This window comes from Phyllobates terribilis, unplaced genomic scaffold (assembly GCF_046119375.1).
Source record: "Phyllobates terribilis strain yellow unplaced genomic scaffold, ASM4611937v1 Scaffold_3__8_contigs__length_932513732, whole genome shotgun sequence".
NCBI lineage: Eukaryota > Metazoa > Chordata > Amphibia > Anura > Dendrobatidae > Phyllobates > Phyllobates terribilis.
The window spans coordinates 454,124,754-454,142,308 of NW_027362763.1; the positions used below are offsets into that span (position 1 = coordinate 454,124,754).

The 17,555-nt window shown below is 40.8% G+C and overlaps 1 protein-coding gene across 2 annotated transcripts in view; it reads right to left on the minus strand.

The window, feature by feature from the left end:
* Positions 1-17,555, minus strand: part of ASCC3 (activating signal cointegrator 1 complex subunit 3) — a 702,790-nt gene that overhangs the window by 465,242 nt on the left and 219,993 nt on the right. For both annotated transcript variants that reach the window (XM_073675761.1, XM_073675762.1), the window contains exon 11: positions 12,402-12,566. In XM_073675761.1, coding sequence (XP_073531862.1) covers positions 12,402-12,566 — 165 coding nt within the window. The remainder of the gene's footprint in view (positions 1-12,401; positions 12,567-17,555) is intronic.

Sequence of the window (17,555 nt, forward strand, 5' to 3'; positions counted from 1 at the left end):
GATGGGGCACATAGCCACAAGATGGGGACCTGGATGGGGCACATAGCCACAAGATGGGGACCTGGATGGGGAACATTGCCACAGGATGGGGACCTGGATGGGGCACATAGCCCCAAGATGGGGACCTGGATGAGGCACATTAGTACAAGATGGGCGCCAGGATGGGGAACGTTGCCACAGGATGGGGACCTGGATGGGGCACATAGCCACAAGATGGGGACCTGGATGGGGCACAGAGCCTCAAGATGTGGACCTGGATGGGGCACATAGCCACAAGATGGGGACCTGGATGGGGCACAGAGCCACAAGATGGGGCACATAGCCACAACATGGGGACCTGGATGGGGCAGATAGCCACAAGATGGGGACCTGGATGGGGCACATAGCCTCAAGATGGGAACCTGGATGGGGCACATAGCCACAAGATGGGGACCTGGATGTGGCACATAGCCACAGGATGGAGACCTGGATGGGGCACATTAGTACAAGATGGGGACTTGGATGGGGAACATTACTACAAGATGTTTTCCATTATTACTATATGATGCTAATTGTAAGACAATATTACTGTATGTGGCCAATTGGGGGAAATAAAATTGTAAAAAAAATAAAAAATAAAATAAAGCATGAAAAAATATTGGGCACTAAAAATGCTGTTTTATATGTAAACTAAAGTAAACACAAAAAAGTGCACGTTTATTATCGCCACATCCATAACGACCCAAGCCATAAAAAAATAAACACGGCAAAAATGTTCAAAAGGTGTATACAAAAAAAATGGTATCACTAAAAATGTCACATTGAACAAAGAATGCGGCCCCCCAAATTCAAATTTTTTCCATGTGCGGCCCATATACCCAGCCGAGTTTGAGACCCCTGGCTTAGACGGAGAACGTGCAGGAATGTTGCGTTCTTGAACAGACAATTCAGATTTCGATGTAAACAGCAGCCAGAAAACAGCTTGAACAAACTTGTGGTGAAATTTGTGACTTTTCTTCTCACTTGTCACAGTTGCATATTGATGAGATGGGAATTTGTGTGTCTATATGCCGTCCACAACTGGTCTAGGTCTCGGAAACCGCTGAATGGGCTCAGCAATGCCATAGAAGTGAACGGGAGTTACGAAAACAGTGTTGACAAGCAATAAACAGAAGCCAAAAGGAAGAAAAATAAAAGCACTAGACATCCAGCAAAGAGCTTCTCTATGTCCTCTAAATTATTCCAGTATCAAAAAATGCACAAAGGAGGCTTTTTTCTTTGGCAACAAAGTTCTTTATATAAAAAAACGTACAGCACAACACCTACAGAAATCACCCAGACGCGCAACTTGTATGGCTAAAGTCCATCAGATCAGTCCACAAATGCAAAAACGTGGCAATCCGTGGAGACTCTCAGGATGGCAAGTGTGCGTGAATACATACTGGGGTGGTGCTTTGTGGGGATCACCCCCTTTCTCAGTCATGGGCAGTGCAACTCATCATTTTTCATATGGAAGTGATGCAGCACAGTAAATTGTTATAGGAGCTCCTGAATTATAGATCCAGTGTAGCTCGCTGTGCTGCGCTGCTTGTGTAACTCCCATTCACTTTTATGATAGTTATGAAAAATCTTAGAACAACCCCCTCAGCGGTTTCAGAACTTGCACACAGACCAAGATATTCCCAGCTTGGCTACATGAGGCTGCTATGGACATTACCCCTTTAAGGGTCTGATGTTTAAATCATAAAGGATGTGCTGCAAATATGGTAATATACACCCTATTTAAAAAAAATACAAATAATTATAAAATGTAAATACAGTTATGAGGATGAGCCTAAAAAACAGACATCAAATACTGTTTGGTCAGATATGACAACCACCTTAGGGTTCATGGTCAAATATCCAGAGGTTAAGCTCAGTTGTCTTCGCTTTTCATATTAATAAGAAACAGATCATTGATAACAAAGATAACATTGGGTTGGAATCTATCAGGCCCTTTTAAAAGCAAAAGTGACAGAAATTAAAGGCTATATACAAATGTGCGCAATTTTATTAAAATGTTCATTAGTTTCATAATTGCAAAATAAAGCACGCTTCCAAGTAGTGTTCATTAAAAATAATTTACCATTTTGCTATGGCTGTAAGCAATTTACTAGCTGAGTGCTTTGCGAAAAGATACATATCTGTCAGAGCTCCTGCTCTCTTCTGACTCCCGCTATGCTCTTCACCTCCCTTCTCTCAGTGTTAGAGATATACATTACAGATAAAAGCACTGGGACCAAAAGACTACATCAACAAGAGCTTTTCTGACATTCCATTCTAGATCCATAAGCCACGAAAAGCAGCTAAACAACTTCTATCATTCTGGGAAGATGTTGGACAGTATCTGTTGGAAAGAGCCTTCCCCAAACTGTTCACACAAAGATTTAAGCAAACAATGTCTTCGTCCAAAATGTCTTGATAGGGTGAAGCATTAAACTTTCCCTTCATTGGAACTAAGAAGCCAAGGTCAACCCCTGAAAAATAATCCTATAGCATTATCCCTCCTCCACCAAACTTTACAGTGCAGTCAGACAAGTAACATTCTCCCAGACTCCATCATACTGCCAGAAAGAGAAACATGCACAATCACTCCAGTGCTGTGCCCCACTCCATCCAATGCTTGGCATACTGCTTGGTAATGCAAGGTTTTCATGGAGCTGCTTGGCCTTCTAAACTCAATCCACAAAGATTCCGAAGCACAATTTTTTTCCACTGATGCTAATGCCAGTGCCATACGAGGTTTAGAAATATGCAACAAAGCTCCATATTTTGAAACTCAGCAGATACTGAGTCAGCAGAGCTTTTATGCACTATGCACCTCAGCACTCAGCTACCCTGCACTGTAATTTTACTGGAATTGTTTCCACTTTTTGATAATACCGCTCACAGTTAATAGTGGAATATGTGTGCGGAAATAAATTTCACAAACTGACTTTTTACAATGGTGATATCTTATCACAGTACCACTCTAGAAGTGAGCTCTTTAAAATTACCCATTCTCCCAGGACTGTTTTTAAAGGCAGAATTCATATCTGGGTGCTTGATTTTATACACCGGTGGCAATGGGACAGAGTGAAAAACCTGACTTCAATGATTAGGAGGTGTATCCCAATACTTCTATCTATTTAGCATAGCAGAATAGAGGGGGATATAAACCAATCTCATGAGTGGATAGAGGGGAGAGTATCTAAGGCCTCACAGAGGACAGAGAAAAAAGGCTGTAGATATCAAAGATGTACCAATCCTATAATACTTGAAGTATTTTAAAGCTGACAGTCTTGTCGGAAAGAATACTACATCTTATGTCCCTGCAGTGGGATTTTAAGACAAACGATGAGTCGGATAGGCTTATTCACTTTCCCCAGATATGAATCAACAAACTGTTATTTTATTTTGTTTGAGTAATAAGTATAGCGTATGTTAACATGGCAGCCTGAATGCTTTTTTTATACAGTTGTGCTCAAAAGTTTGCATACCCCGGCAGAATTTTTCCTTTCTTGGCCTTGTTTCAGAGAATATGAATGATAACAAAAAAACTTTTTCTCCACTCATGATTATTGGTTGAGTTGAAGCCATTTATTGTCAAACTACTGTGTTTTCTCTTTTAAATCTTAATGACAACCAAAAACATCCAAATGACCCTGATCAAAAGTTCACATACCCCAGTTCTTAATGCCGTGTATTGCTCCCACTAACGTCAATGACAGCTTGAAGTCTTTTGTGGTAGTTGTGGATGAGGTTCTCTAATTTCTCAGATGGTAAAGCTGCCCATTCTTCTTGGCAAAAATCCTCCAGTTCCTGTAAATTCCTGGGCTATCTAACATGAACTGCGCGCTTGAGATCTCCCCAGAGTGGCTCAATGATATTGAGGTCAGGAGACTGAGATGGCCACTCCAGAACCTTTACTTTGTTCTGCTGTAGCCAATGACAGGTCGACTTGGCCTTGTGTTTTGGATCGTTGTCATGTTGGAACGTCAAAGTACATCCCATGCGCAGCTTCCGGGCTGATGAGTGCAAATTTGCCTCCAGTATTTGCAGATAACGTGCTGCATTCATCTTTCCTTCAACTTTTACCAAGTTTCCTGTGCCTTTGTAGCTCACACATCCCCAAAACTTCAGCGATCCACCTCCGTGCTTTACTGTAGGAATGGTGTTCCTTTCATCATAGGCCTTGTTGACCTCTCTCCAAAAGTAACGTTTATGGTTGTGGCCAAAAAGTTAAATTTTGGTCTCATCACTCCAAATTACCTTGTTCCAGAAGTTTTGAGGCTTGTCTCTGTGCGTATTGTAGGCAAAATACTTTGTGTCATTTGCGCAGTAATGGCTTTCTTCTGGCGACTCGACCATGCAGCCCATTTTTCTTCAAGTGCCTCCTTATTGTGCATCTTGAAACAGCCACACCACTAGTTTTCAGAGAGTCCTGAATCTCAGCTGATGTTATATGTGGGTTTTTATTTGCATCCCGAACAATTTTCCTGGCAGTTGTGGATGAAATTTCTGTTGGTCTACCTGACTGTGGTTTGGTTTTTACAGAGCCCCTGATTTCCCATTTGTTAATCACAGTTTGAACGCTGCTGAATGGCATTATAAATTCCCTGGAAATTTTTTTGTATCCCTTTCCTGTGTTATACAGTTCAACTACCTTTTCCCATGGATCCATTGACAATTCTTTTGCTTTCCTCATGACTCACAACCCAGAAACGTCAGTGGCTGGATGAAAGATGCAAGAGTCTGTCTGCATCCCAGAAACTCACATAGCTTTTATGCACACACACTGATTACAAGCAAACAGGTCACAGGTGAGGATGTTACCTTTAGTAGCTATTCAAACCCATTTGTGTCAAATTCTGTGCATGTTATCAGGCCAAAATCACCAGGGTATGTGAACTTTTGATCAGGGTCATTTGGATGTTTTTGGTTGTCATTAAGATTTAGAAAGAGAAAACACAGTAGTTTGACAATAAATGGCTTCACCCAACCAATAACCATGAGTGGAGAAAAAGGTTTTTGTTATCATTCATATTCTCTGAAACAAGGCCAAGAAAGGAAAAATTCTGCCGGGGTATGTAAGCTTTTGAGCACAACTGTACATGAATATACAGCACATGGAACTGTTTCAACACTAGAAAGACATAGCTATATATGGCAGAAATAATAAGTAATTTCTTCCATATGGTCCATATAATCTGCAGTTGGAGATAAATTACCACTAAATTAAAAATAGAAAACATGAAAAATATGTACATTAAGAAGCTATTATGTTAACAATTATATGGTTCACTATCTATCTAACCATATGCTCTAACAGAATACATGAAAACAGAGGAGTCCAATCTTAACATTCCAGCAAAGGATAGATTACCTTTCCTATTACATGTATTTATCTGTCACCTCAATATATCTTTTGGGGACAGTTTCAAACAGTATCTTGTTTTTAGCTATAACAGTTTTCCACTTGAACTTCCTAGTCCATGAGTGGAATTGTGTAATTTACAAAAGCAGATGATTAAGAGAGCATAAGTTGTGTGAAAAGATGACATACATATACATACGTACATATAAATTGTAGCAATGCCGGGTAGGCTAGGGTTAATTCCTAGCCCTGCAGGCACTGATTAGTGGCCTGGCTGGTTCTGCATATAACCAGGCTAGGTATTCTTTTTAGGCAGTCAGCTGGGGGAAGCTGAGCAGACTGGAATTGTGTTGGAGCTAAAGAGAGAAAGATAGGCCAGAATCTCTCTCTGAGATGTGACTTCGCAGGCCGTGGGCACCAAACTGAAAGTATCAGTGGTTGCTATGGACGATAATGGTTTAGTTTTACCGAATTGGGACTAGCTCAGCCATGTTGTTTATTTAGCGCCTGGACAAGGCTAAAGTTTACATTTATGGTTTCGTTTGGTACTGTGGAACCTGTGAAACATAAACTTTACAGTGTTTTGATGCAAGAATCCAGTGCCTGTGTGAATGTTACCTACTGCCTACCTGAGAGCGTGAAACCTTACTAATGTGTGTGTGTATGTATATATGTATATGTATTATATATATATATATATATATATATATATATACACACACACACACTAGCTGTACTACCCGGCTTCGCCCGGGTTAATAACACATTCTATTTTGCTAACAGCAGTTAACAAAAATTTATTCTCCACACAAAAACCACAAAACAAATAGATAGAAATGTAATTATTAAAAGGCAAAAACTAAGCTAATAGAAGCATTTCACAACATATATTTCAACACCAGAGATATTCCACACAGATTTAACTAAATTGGCCAAGTAATGTGAAGTAATCTTTTACTCCTTATTCGAGAGCCTTTTGATATAAACATTCTTAGTTCTTCCTTCAGGTGCAAACACGAACAGATTTTTGGCTGTTCCAACTCTTGAACAGGCCACATAAAGTTGACCATGAGAAAAGCATGGAGATTGTAAATTGATTCCAACTACTTTCAAGGACTGTCCCTCTCCTCAGAAAGTTCATTGGCTTTTGAGGAAGCAGCTCTTGTTATCATGTCTGCAAGCCTCGCTTCCCTCTCTTCAGAAAGTTCATTGGCCCTTGAGGAAGCAGCTCTTGTTCTCTTGTCTGCAAGCCTTGCTTCCCTCTGCTCAGAAAGTTCATTGGCTCTTGAGGAAGCAGCTCTTGTTTTCATGTCTGCAAGCCTCGCTTCCCTGTCCTCAGAAAGTTCATTGGCTCTTGAGGAAGCAGCTCTTGTTTTCATGTCTGCAAGCCTCGCTTCCCTCTCCTCAGAAAGTTCATTGGCCCTTGAGGAAGCAGCTCTTGTTCTCTTGTCTGCAAGCCTTGCTTTCCTCTGCTCAGAAAGTTCATTGGCTCTTGAGGAAGCAGCTGCTGTTCTCATGTGTGTCATCCTTGTTTCTCGGTCTTCACATTTTTCATTGGCCCGTAATGCAGCTTTTCTTTTCGCATCAGCTGACATTCGTGCCATGAAATTCCTTTTCTTATGAGGCATTATTGTGGTAAAAATAGTCTGTAACTGGCAGTTTCTATATCCTCTCACATAGAAGTATTGTGACTGACAGCAGCTTTTCCACCAACACACCCTAACTGACATCTTATTACCTTACACAAGCTTTGTTATACTGAGAATGTCCTTTGTTGCCTATATTAACCAAGCACAGCTCAGATTAATTAACTGTAGCAAAATAGAAGCTGAGCTGTGATTGGTTGCTATTGGCAGCCTGATAAATCTTTGTGAGATGAGTTTTGTGTGTGCTGAGGGTGGTATATGTGTTCAAGCACGTGGTAGTGTGTGGTGCATTTTGTGTGTGTGTTCATATCCCCGTGTGTGGTGAGTATGAGTATCCCATGTCGGGGTCCCACCTTAGCAACTGTACAGTATATACTCTTTGGCGCCATCGCTCTCATTCTTTAATTCTCCCTTGTTCACATGTGGCAGCTGTCAATTTGCCTCCAACACTTTTCCTTTCACTTTTTCTCCATTATGTAGATAGGGGCAAAATTGTTTGGTGAATTGGAACGCGCGGGGTTAAAATTTCACCTCACAACATAGCCCATGACGCTCTCGGGGTCCAGACGTGTGACTGTGCAAAATTTTGTGGCTGTAGCTGCGACGGTGCAGATGCCAATCCTGGACATACACACATACATACAGTACATACATACACACACACACATACATACAGTACATACATACACACACATTCAGCTTTATATGTATGTATGTATATATATATATATATATATATATATATATAACATTTGGGAAAAATTTAGATCAGAGTGGCATTTCTCACAAATGCCCTTCTGGATGAATAGGCAAAACTTTCCAAAGAGAGACTCCAGAATGTTGTAGAAAGCTTTCCCAGTTTCCCAGAAGAGTGTAAGCTACTTTATCTGCATATCAACTCCATATTAATACCAGTAGATGGAGAATAAGATTTCACAAAAGCTCCTGTAGGTGCAATGTTTAGATGCCCCAATACTTTTATCCGCATAGTGTATTTACAAAGTTGGCATTGGGGAACTATTTTTTAATTATACCCTTGCTGATACTGATATTACAGCCATATGTCAAGGGCAAAATATAACATATTCTGCCCTATAATAGACACAGGTAGTCTATCAAAAGAGAAATATGCAATATAAAAACAACCATCTATTTATGTGGCTATAAATGTATATTTTATCATTTTATTTCTATGCATCTGTTGTCCGACAACATTGTTTTACGCTTCACTATGTTATATAAATACCATGAAAATGAAATATTACATTCTTGTTTGCTTGGGGGAATGAAAAAAATCTTGAAGTAATTGCAAATCCATGGATCATAGGTGACAGTCTTGTACCAAAGCTTTCAGCACATTTTCTAAGATAGCTTCATTTAGAGTCTTAGAAGAGAAAGAAACAACCACTGGCAATTCTAAAATAAAATGTTCATCACTGAGCATTACAAATGGAAAATTTACAAAAGGTGATCCCGAAAATGAAAAGCTAAAAGGGATTATTTTCTCTTTAACCTGCACTGTCATACTGCTGACATCAATCACTGGTCGTAAATGACAAACCTATCATCTTTTATTCTTCATACTGACGCCAGAAAGTTTTAGAGTTACTTCAACATGTGAGCATACTATCATAACTAACCAGAAAAAGTGTACCGTCTGATGGTCACAAAATAGAAGGATTCAACTTATAATTATGTCAATTATAAAGGGCTTTAAAATGATACAAATCAGCATATATTTATAGACACCAGACATGGTTCTATTCTGGACTAGAAATTCACTACAACACATGCACACAGTCAATTCAATACAATAAAGGGAATCTGCCAGCAGGTTTTTGCTATGCAATATGAGAACAGCATGATATCGAGGCAGAGACCCTGATTGAATTGATATGTCGCTTGAAAATCAGTATGCTGTTATTTTGATTCAATCCCTATTTTATCTGCTGCAGATCTAGCAGTTCTCTGAATACTGAGCCCCATATAACCCTGTCCACACCACAAATTGACAGAAAACTGTTAATGAGTGTGGGCGGGGTTACACAGAGTAGTTGACTAGGAGGCACGAGATACCCAGTCCTCTAGTGAGAACCTATTGCAGATAAAACACAGATTTTATTGAAACAGCAACACAGCCCAGTAAGTGACACATCACTAGAGTTCGGCGCTCAGCCCCTACATTATGCTGCTCTCAGATTATATAGCAAAAACCGGGTGACAGATTCCCTTTAACAGACTGGTTGCCACAAATTTAAAAATGAATCTGATCGAATGATTTATACACAAAAGGAAGAAGAAAAGTGGCATATATACTGCTTTTAATAGAAAGCATAGCTGAGGACACAAAGCAGGCACATGCCATAGAGGAGTCTGAAATATTAAAATAGTATTGCTCCAAAAGCTGGATGCAGGTATTAAAAAAAAAAAGATAGAATGAGGATCTTATGGCGTGAAAAGTTTAAAATGTTTAATTACATAAAAACATAATATGTTCTATTATACTAAAGCCCTAATTTTATTACAGTAAATATGTTATCATTAAAGGGGTTGTCCGGTCAAAACCGATAAGTCAGTAGTCACCTTGTGTGACTGAAGACTTATGAATCCTCCCAGTGCATGTACTGTGCGCTCCAGGGATTCGCCGGTTTCTCACCCGGGATCGGAGTCAGAACGAATCCCTGCAGCACACAGTACATGCACTGGGGGGATTCATGAGTCTGCAGTCACACGGAGGGACTGCACACTTATCGATTTGGACTGGACAAACCCTTTAATTATTTTACATGAACCATTTATAAAGAAGTCAGTTCTGGAGCCATAAAGGGCAGCCTTTAACAATGTATGTTACTGCTAGTAGTGCTGACGTCAGTCCTGCATCCAATCAGTACAGTCAGCGACACACTGATGCACAACATTGATATAGGTACCATTTTTACATGTTCGTGTTTAAACACGGATGTCTGAACGAGGCCTAATAGTCAATTTACTAGTGGCAGGTTTAAGATTTCTGCTATAATTTACGCCACTTTCTGGCTTAATTTATAGTAAAATTGATGGGTTGAGGCATGGCCACACCACTACTAAGCCCCCCCCCACACAAAATAGAGATTAAAATCAAAATTCATTTTTACGTTTTTTTTTTTAAATTGAGACTATCATTTTTTTGCAAAATCACCCAGCTCATTGCCCAGCTCTATTTGATTGACAGGTCTTTCCTATGGGAGAGACGTTTTAAACGGATTGAGTCAGGGAGAAGTCAGCCGAGACACTTAGCACCTGATTCCATAAGACTGGCGTTGTGCATGTCAGTCTTAGTAAGAGGGACTGCTGGAGCGAGATGTGCTACTCAATGAATTAGACGCGTCTTACAACTGGTGTGCACCACCGCTGGAAATATTACTTAAGGACACATATTTTCATGAATTAGATGGGCAGGCTTAGCCATGCCCTGTCCATGTTCAGACCATTTTAGGGAAGCTGGCTGGGGCTGTCCTAAAAACTCAGTCACAAAGTTCGAGCTGCAGAAAATTTTTGTAAAATTTGAAAGTGACGTCATAGTATATTAACTGCATAGTACAGAAACAAAGGTCTCCTTGAATTGTTACAAATTTAGACATGGGTATTCTTAAATTTACCTTAACTTTATCATTAAAATATAGTATATGAACAATCAGAAATATATAAAATAAATATTAACATTCAGTGAACCAATTCAACAGCACTCAGGATCCTTATCTGGATCTAGAGAACTTGACCTGTCCTGCAATACACAGACACTGTAAGGCTGCGTGCCCACGATGCGGATTTAATGCACTGGGCCTCAGCCAAGCCCCGGCCCTCAGCCAGGCCCAGGGCCCGGCCCCCAGCCATGCACCGGGCCTCAGACAGGCCCCCTGCCATGCACTGGGCCTCAGCCAGGCCCCGGCCCCCCGCCATACCCTAGCCCCCAGCCAGGCCCCAGCCCCCAGCCTGGCATTGGGCCCCAGCCTGGCATGGTGTCCCAGCCATCTCTTCTGCTGCAGAAGCCAGGTTCCTGAGGGAGGGAACAGAGGGCCCTGCAATCCTGCTCCACCGCAACTCCCCGCTGCTGGAGCACCGGATTCCTGAAGGACCCTGCCTCCTGTGACCTTCGCTCCACTGACCCCCAGGTAAGATACAGTACCTATTAAGACTATAAGACGGACCCCATCTTATAAAAACACATATTTTTTCTATATTTCACCCCAAAATTTGGGGTGCGTCTTATAGTCCGAAAAATACTTACGTTCTGATGGCCCCCTGTCTGCTCCCGACAGCGCTGCTGGCTCTTCGGCTGCTCGCGGTGGTGTAAAAGGACCTTTCATGACATCATTTAGTCATGTGACCGGTCACGTGACCGGTCACATGACTAAATGATGTCATGGAAGGTCCTTTTTCGAGCACCGCGAGCCGCTGAAGACACCGGATGCATCATAAAGGAGATCAGGGCCAATTGGAAGGTGAGTATTTTTCAACATTTTTATTCTTTTTTTTACTATTGATGCTGCATTTGCAGCATCGTAACTTGGTCACACAACATAAATCCATGCCGGTTGCATGGATTTATATAGTGTAACCAAGTTTGAACGTTTTTATTTTTCTATAAACATAGCCATGAGAGGGCAAGTTACAGTTGGAATGGCACCATTCATTTAACCATATATTATACTGAATAATTTGAAACATATTCTAAGTGGGGTGTAATATAACCCAATTACGATTTTTTGGGGGGTTTATTTTAAATACATTTATTTTATTTAAGTTAATTGTGCTTTAAAAATTACATGGCAATATGATTCTCCAGGTCAGTACAAGTACAGAGATGCTAAGCTTACCAAAGTTTTTTTATATAAATATATTGCATTGGTTAAAAAAATTCCAAACCTTGTAGAAAAAAAATGTGTCACCAAATTCTGAGACACTTCGATTTGTTTGTGATATAGACTTTTATATATTTTTTTATTATTTTCAATTCATTTTTTATGGTTTTCCTTATTTTTTTAGTCGCTGTATGGGACTGCAATACTACACAAGCGCACTAACAAACAGGTCATTTTAATGCCGCTGCTGCATCTATATAGTTAACAGCAGCTATTGGAGCTAGCTCCAGATACTGCTGTTACAAACAAATGCTGGTTATGTAACACAGTCTGCAAATGCCATGTCTGAAGCAGGCTCAGCTCCTGAGTCCGCTCCATACAGCCTGCAGCAAACTGTGACATCAGAGGTAGTTAAGGGGTAAAGTATTTCTGAAAATCCTGAAATGACGGACCATCTTGGCCATATGATAAAGACAATGTGCAACGATAATTTGTATAAAGGCTTTTTTTCCAATAGAGGTTGGGCTGAACTGTGCTTACCTGTCGTAATGTCCTTGCCACTAAACTCTCCAACACTGGGCCTCTATCTTCATGCAGCAAATGAACTTCATCTAAAATCAATAGTCTCACAAGCTGAGATAATGCCACATCGCCAACGCTCTTTCTGGTAACAACATCCCATTTCTCTGGTGTGGTCACGAGCATCTGCATGATAAAAGAAAGCAAATATGAGGGTCAGGAATAGAACAGAGATCACTAATAAACAATGGTTAGAAGAATTCATTGCAATATCACGGCTCTATATTCTGAAGAAAACTTACATTAGGAGGGTTTGTCCAAACGGCCAAACACCATCACATATGTATCCTGTAGCATAAATTTGTGTTTATCAGAGTGGGAACAACTCTTTCCAACACCTCTGACGAATAAGGGGGACCCCTTTTATAATGTCCTATGCTCTAAGACAAATAGACATGAGCAATCGTATTCCAAAGCATCAGAAATATACAAGTTACACTGTTTCTACTGCAAAAGAAACATGAAGTACGAGTAAGCTGATACTTGTAAGACTGTAATCACCGCCAAGGAGAGCAGCAAAGGGGCACTAATTACAAATTAGAAGTAGAAAAGGAAATTAGTGGAAAAACGATATACAATTCTGAGAACTGTTAAATTTAATATTTATTATTCTTTAAAATCCGATTTGGCCGATGTATTCGACATTCAAAGTAGTAAAACACTTTTTCCGACATGGACAAAATGTGTAAGGGAACAATGACATGGAAAGCATATACTTTATAGCAGTGGTCCCAAGCCTTTTTTTTACCTTGAAAGCCACATTCAACTCTGAGAACTGGTTGCAAGTCACGTCGAGCGTTCATCCCCCCAGTAGTGACAAACAGAACCCACTATAGCCAAAGACTCTCCACAGAAACTGAGACCTTGTGTCGTACAGGCAGCATGCTTACATTTATTTTATTTATTTATTTTACTCACTTATATAGCACCAATATCATAGAATCATAGAATGTTACAGTTGGAAGGGACCTCCTGGGTCATCTGGTCCAACCCCCTGCTCACTGCAGGATTCACTAAACCATCTCAGACAGATATCTTAATATCTTAAGATATATTAATTCCATAGCGCTTTACAGACAATATCAGCACTGTCCCCATTGGGGCTCACAATCTACATTCCCTATAAGTATGTCTTTGGAGTGTGGGAGGAAACCGGAGAACCCAGAGGAAACCCACGCAAACACAGGGAGAACACACAAACTCCTTGCAGATGTTGTCCTTGGTGGGATTTGAACCCAGGACCCAGCACTACAAGGCTGCAGTGCTACACACTGAGCCACCATTCAAGGATTCCCACTTTACCCCCATTTGGTATTCCTGTATCAGGCACACCCACCACATTATTGCATCCAGCTTCACATACCTGGTCTGATTATCAAGTACAGTTAGGTTCATATATATTTGTACAGAGACAACATTTTTCTAATTTTGGTTCTAGACATTACCAGAGTGAATTTTAAACAAAACAATTCAGATGCAGTTGAAGTTCAGACTTTCAGCTTTCATTTGAGGGTATCCACATTAAAATTGGATGAAGGGTTTAGGAGTTTCAGCTCCTTAACATGTGCCACCCTGTTTTTAAAGGGACCAAAAGTATTTGGACAATTGACTCCAAGGCTATTTCATAGACAGGTGTGGGCAATCCCTTCGTTATGTCATTCTCAATTAAGCAGATATAAGGCCTGGAGTTGATTTGAGGTGTGGTGCTTGCATTTGGAAGGTTTTGCTGTGAAGTAAACATGCGGTCAAAGGAGCTCTCCATGCAGGTGAAACAAACCATCCTGAAGCTGCAAAAACAGAAAAAAACCATCCGAGAAATTGCTACAATATTAGGAGTGGCAAAATCTATAGTTTGGTACATCCTGAGAAAGAAAGAAAGCACTGGTGAACTCATCAATGCAAAAAGACCTGGGCGCCCACGGAAGACAACAGTGGTGGATGATCGCAGAATAATCTCCATGGTGAAGAGAAACCCCTTCACAACAGCCAACCAAGTGAACAACACTCTCCAGGAGGTAGGCGTATCAATATCCAAATCTACCATAAAGAGAAGACTGCATAAAAGTAAATACAGAGGGTTCACTGCACGGTGCAAGCCACTCATCAGCATCAAGAATAAAAAGGCTAGCCTGGACGTTGCTAAAAAACATCTAAAAAAGCCAGCACAGTTCTGGAAGAACATTCTTTGGCCAGATGAAACCAAGATCAACCTCTACCAGAATGATGGAAAGAGAAAAGTATGGCGAAGGTGTGGTACAGCTCATGATCCAAAGCATACCACATCATCTGTAAAACACGGCAGAGGCAGTGTGATGGCTTGGGCATGCATGGCTGCCAGTGGCACTGGGTCACTAGTGTTTATTGATGATGTGACACAGAACAGAAGCAGCCGAATGAATTCTGATGTATTCAGAGCCATACTGTGAGCTCAGATCCAGCCAAATGCAGCCAAACTGATTGGTCGTCGTTTCATACTACAGATGGACAATGACCCAAAACATAAAGCCAAAGCAACCCAGGAGTTTATTAAAGCAAAGAAGTGGAATATTCTTGAAGTCAGTCACCTGATCTCAACCCAATTGAGCATGCATTTCACTTGTTAAAAACTAAACTTCAGACAGAAAGGCCCACAAACAAACAGCATCTGAAAACCACCGCAGTGAAGGCCTGGCAGAGCATCAAAAAGGAGGAAACACAGCGTCTGGTGATGTCCATAAGTTCAAGACTTCAGGCAGTCATTGCCAACAAAGGGTTTTCAACCAAGTACTAGAAATGAACATTTTATTAAAAATTATTTAATCTGTCCAATTACTTTTGGTCCCTTTAAAAATAGGGTGGCACATATTAAGGAGCTGAAACTCCTAAACCCTTCATCCAATTTTAATGTGGATACCCTCAAATGAAAGCTGAAAGTCTGAACTTCAACTGCATCTGAACTGTTTTGTTTAAAATTCATTGTGGTAATGTCTAGAACCAAAATTAGAAAAATGTTGTCTCTGTACAAATATATATGGACCTAACTGTAGATACAAAAAGAAAGCTACTAAGCAGCTAGACAGGTACGCACCAAAACCTCATGTGGGACCCAGTATGGTTAATTGGAATATGGTGGTGCTCAGCTTCTATAGCGAGGTATTTAGCAGAGAGAAGTGCGCTCTCGGCTTCCCCCCTGCATACCACTTTATGTCCCGCGACATGGAATAAAGGACTATTTTAGGAATGGCAAGTGACGGTTTTTCGTTTTTTTCTTTGCTTCTCTTTTCTGCTCTGACTATCAGAATCATCTTATCTCCAGCTTCCCATTATTATCGCCTCCTTTGCCTTTCGTTAGTATATCCACATCAAGATCTGCTCTTCTGGGCAGGGCTACTTATAAAAGTAAGTAGTATCTGGAGACCCGCTCTTGAGAACGGTTTGATAGACCTAGGGCTAATGCACCAGCGAGCCACACATCATGGACCCACGAGCCACATATGGCTCCCAAACCACAGGTTGGGGATCCCTGCTCTATAGGCCGTATATACTTTTCTTGTTATCCATCAGTATTCTGTTGTTTATAGGAATAGTGTTATTTATCATTTTTCTAAAGCAAAAAAATAAAATAACCTGTCTTGGCCAGTATAGAAAAATAATCAAAAATGAGAGTTCTCAATATAAGACACCTTTTAATGGCTCCAGTAAAAATGCATGCTAGGGTGATATTATGAAGAGAGCTTTCATTACAAATTAAATAAAAATTACATTTTATATAAAATAAGAATTCATTTTTTGTAGTACTCATGTTAGTATATCAGCCAGTATAATGTGTGATGACACATTGTATTTTATTAGGCTATTCATATTTTATTTTTTGCCTTTTTTTGACCATTGATGGTCTGTCTCATGCATTTTCACACGTTCAGTATTTGGTCAGTATTTTACATCAGTATGTGTAAGCCAAAACCAGGAGTGGAACAATCAGAGGAACAGTATAATAGAAACACATCACCACTTCTGTATTTATCACTTGATTTTGGCTTACAAATACTGATGTAAAATACTGACCAAATACTGATCGTGTGAACGTGGTCTTATTTTGGTCTGAGTTGTAGACCCAACTCGGTTATTCAAGTGACTAGGTCTGGAGAAAAAATGGAAAGCACATGTATGTCATCAGAGTTCTGTCTCTTATGTCCCTGACCAATAAGAAAAACTGGAGAACCTTCATCAGTTTATTTTTACAGATAAGAAAATCATTAGTTGGTCCTTACCATCTAATATATATAATTGTCTTATCCCGTCTGTCTGTCTGTCCAGAAAATCCCGCGTCGCTGATTGGTCCGGCCGCGGCCAATCAGCGACGCGGGATTTCAGAAAAAAGATGGCAGCCGTTAGCGGCTCATCTGCCGCACGAAGGTCAGCGGCGATGCAGCAGAACTACCCCGACCGGCAGCGCCTCTGACTTCCATGCGGCTACCGTCGGGAGATCAGCGGCTAGGACCGCTGATCTCCCGACGGTAAGTGTGAAGGGAGGACCGGGGAGCGGCGCCGCCGGTTGGAATGCTTCTGCTGCGAGCAGCCGGTCATCTCCCAGCTGCTCGCAGCGGAAGTGCCCGCACAAGCAGCGCCGCTCCCGGGCCCACACTAATACGACGCTGATTGGTCGCTGCAGCCGGCTGCGACCAATCAGCGATATTGGCACCAAGTTTAAACACTGCTCTGCTGATTGGTCATGTTCGCCGGCCGCGATCAATCAGCTATATTGGCGCCAAATTTAAACACCGCTCTGCTGATTGCGCCCGGTGTACCGCATACATATTCTAGAATACCCGATGCGTTTGAATCGGGCAACCATCTAGTAACTAATAAAACTCTGATCCAGCAGACTGATGAAAAAAACAGTCCATTATTTTGGGAAGACACAAAAAAATTGACAGGAGAATTTGGCTTTAAGAAAAATGTAAAAGACCCTAATAAATATTTATATCAGTAAAATCAGGCTTATATCTTTTAATCTCAGCTGCTTCCTGTTAACATCAGTTTGACTTTTTGTCCCCTTAAGTAGAAGCCATAAGGCTAATTGGGTCAGAATATTACTAGCTAACTAAATGTAGTACATCAACAGCATGGCTTTCC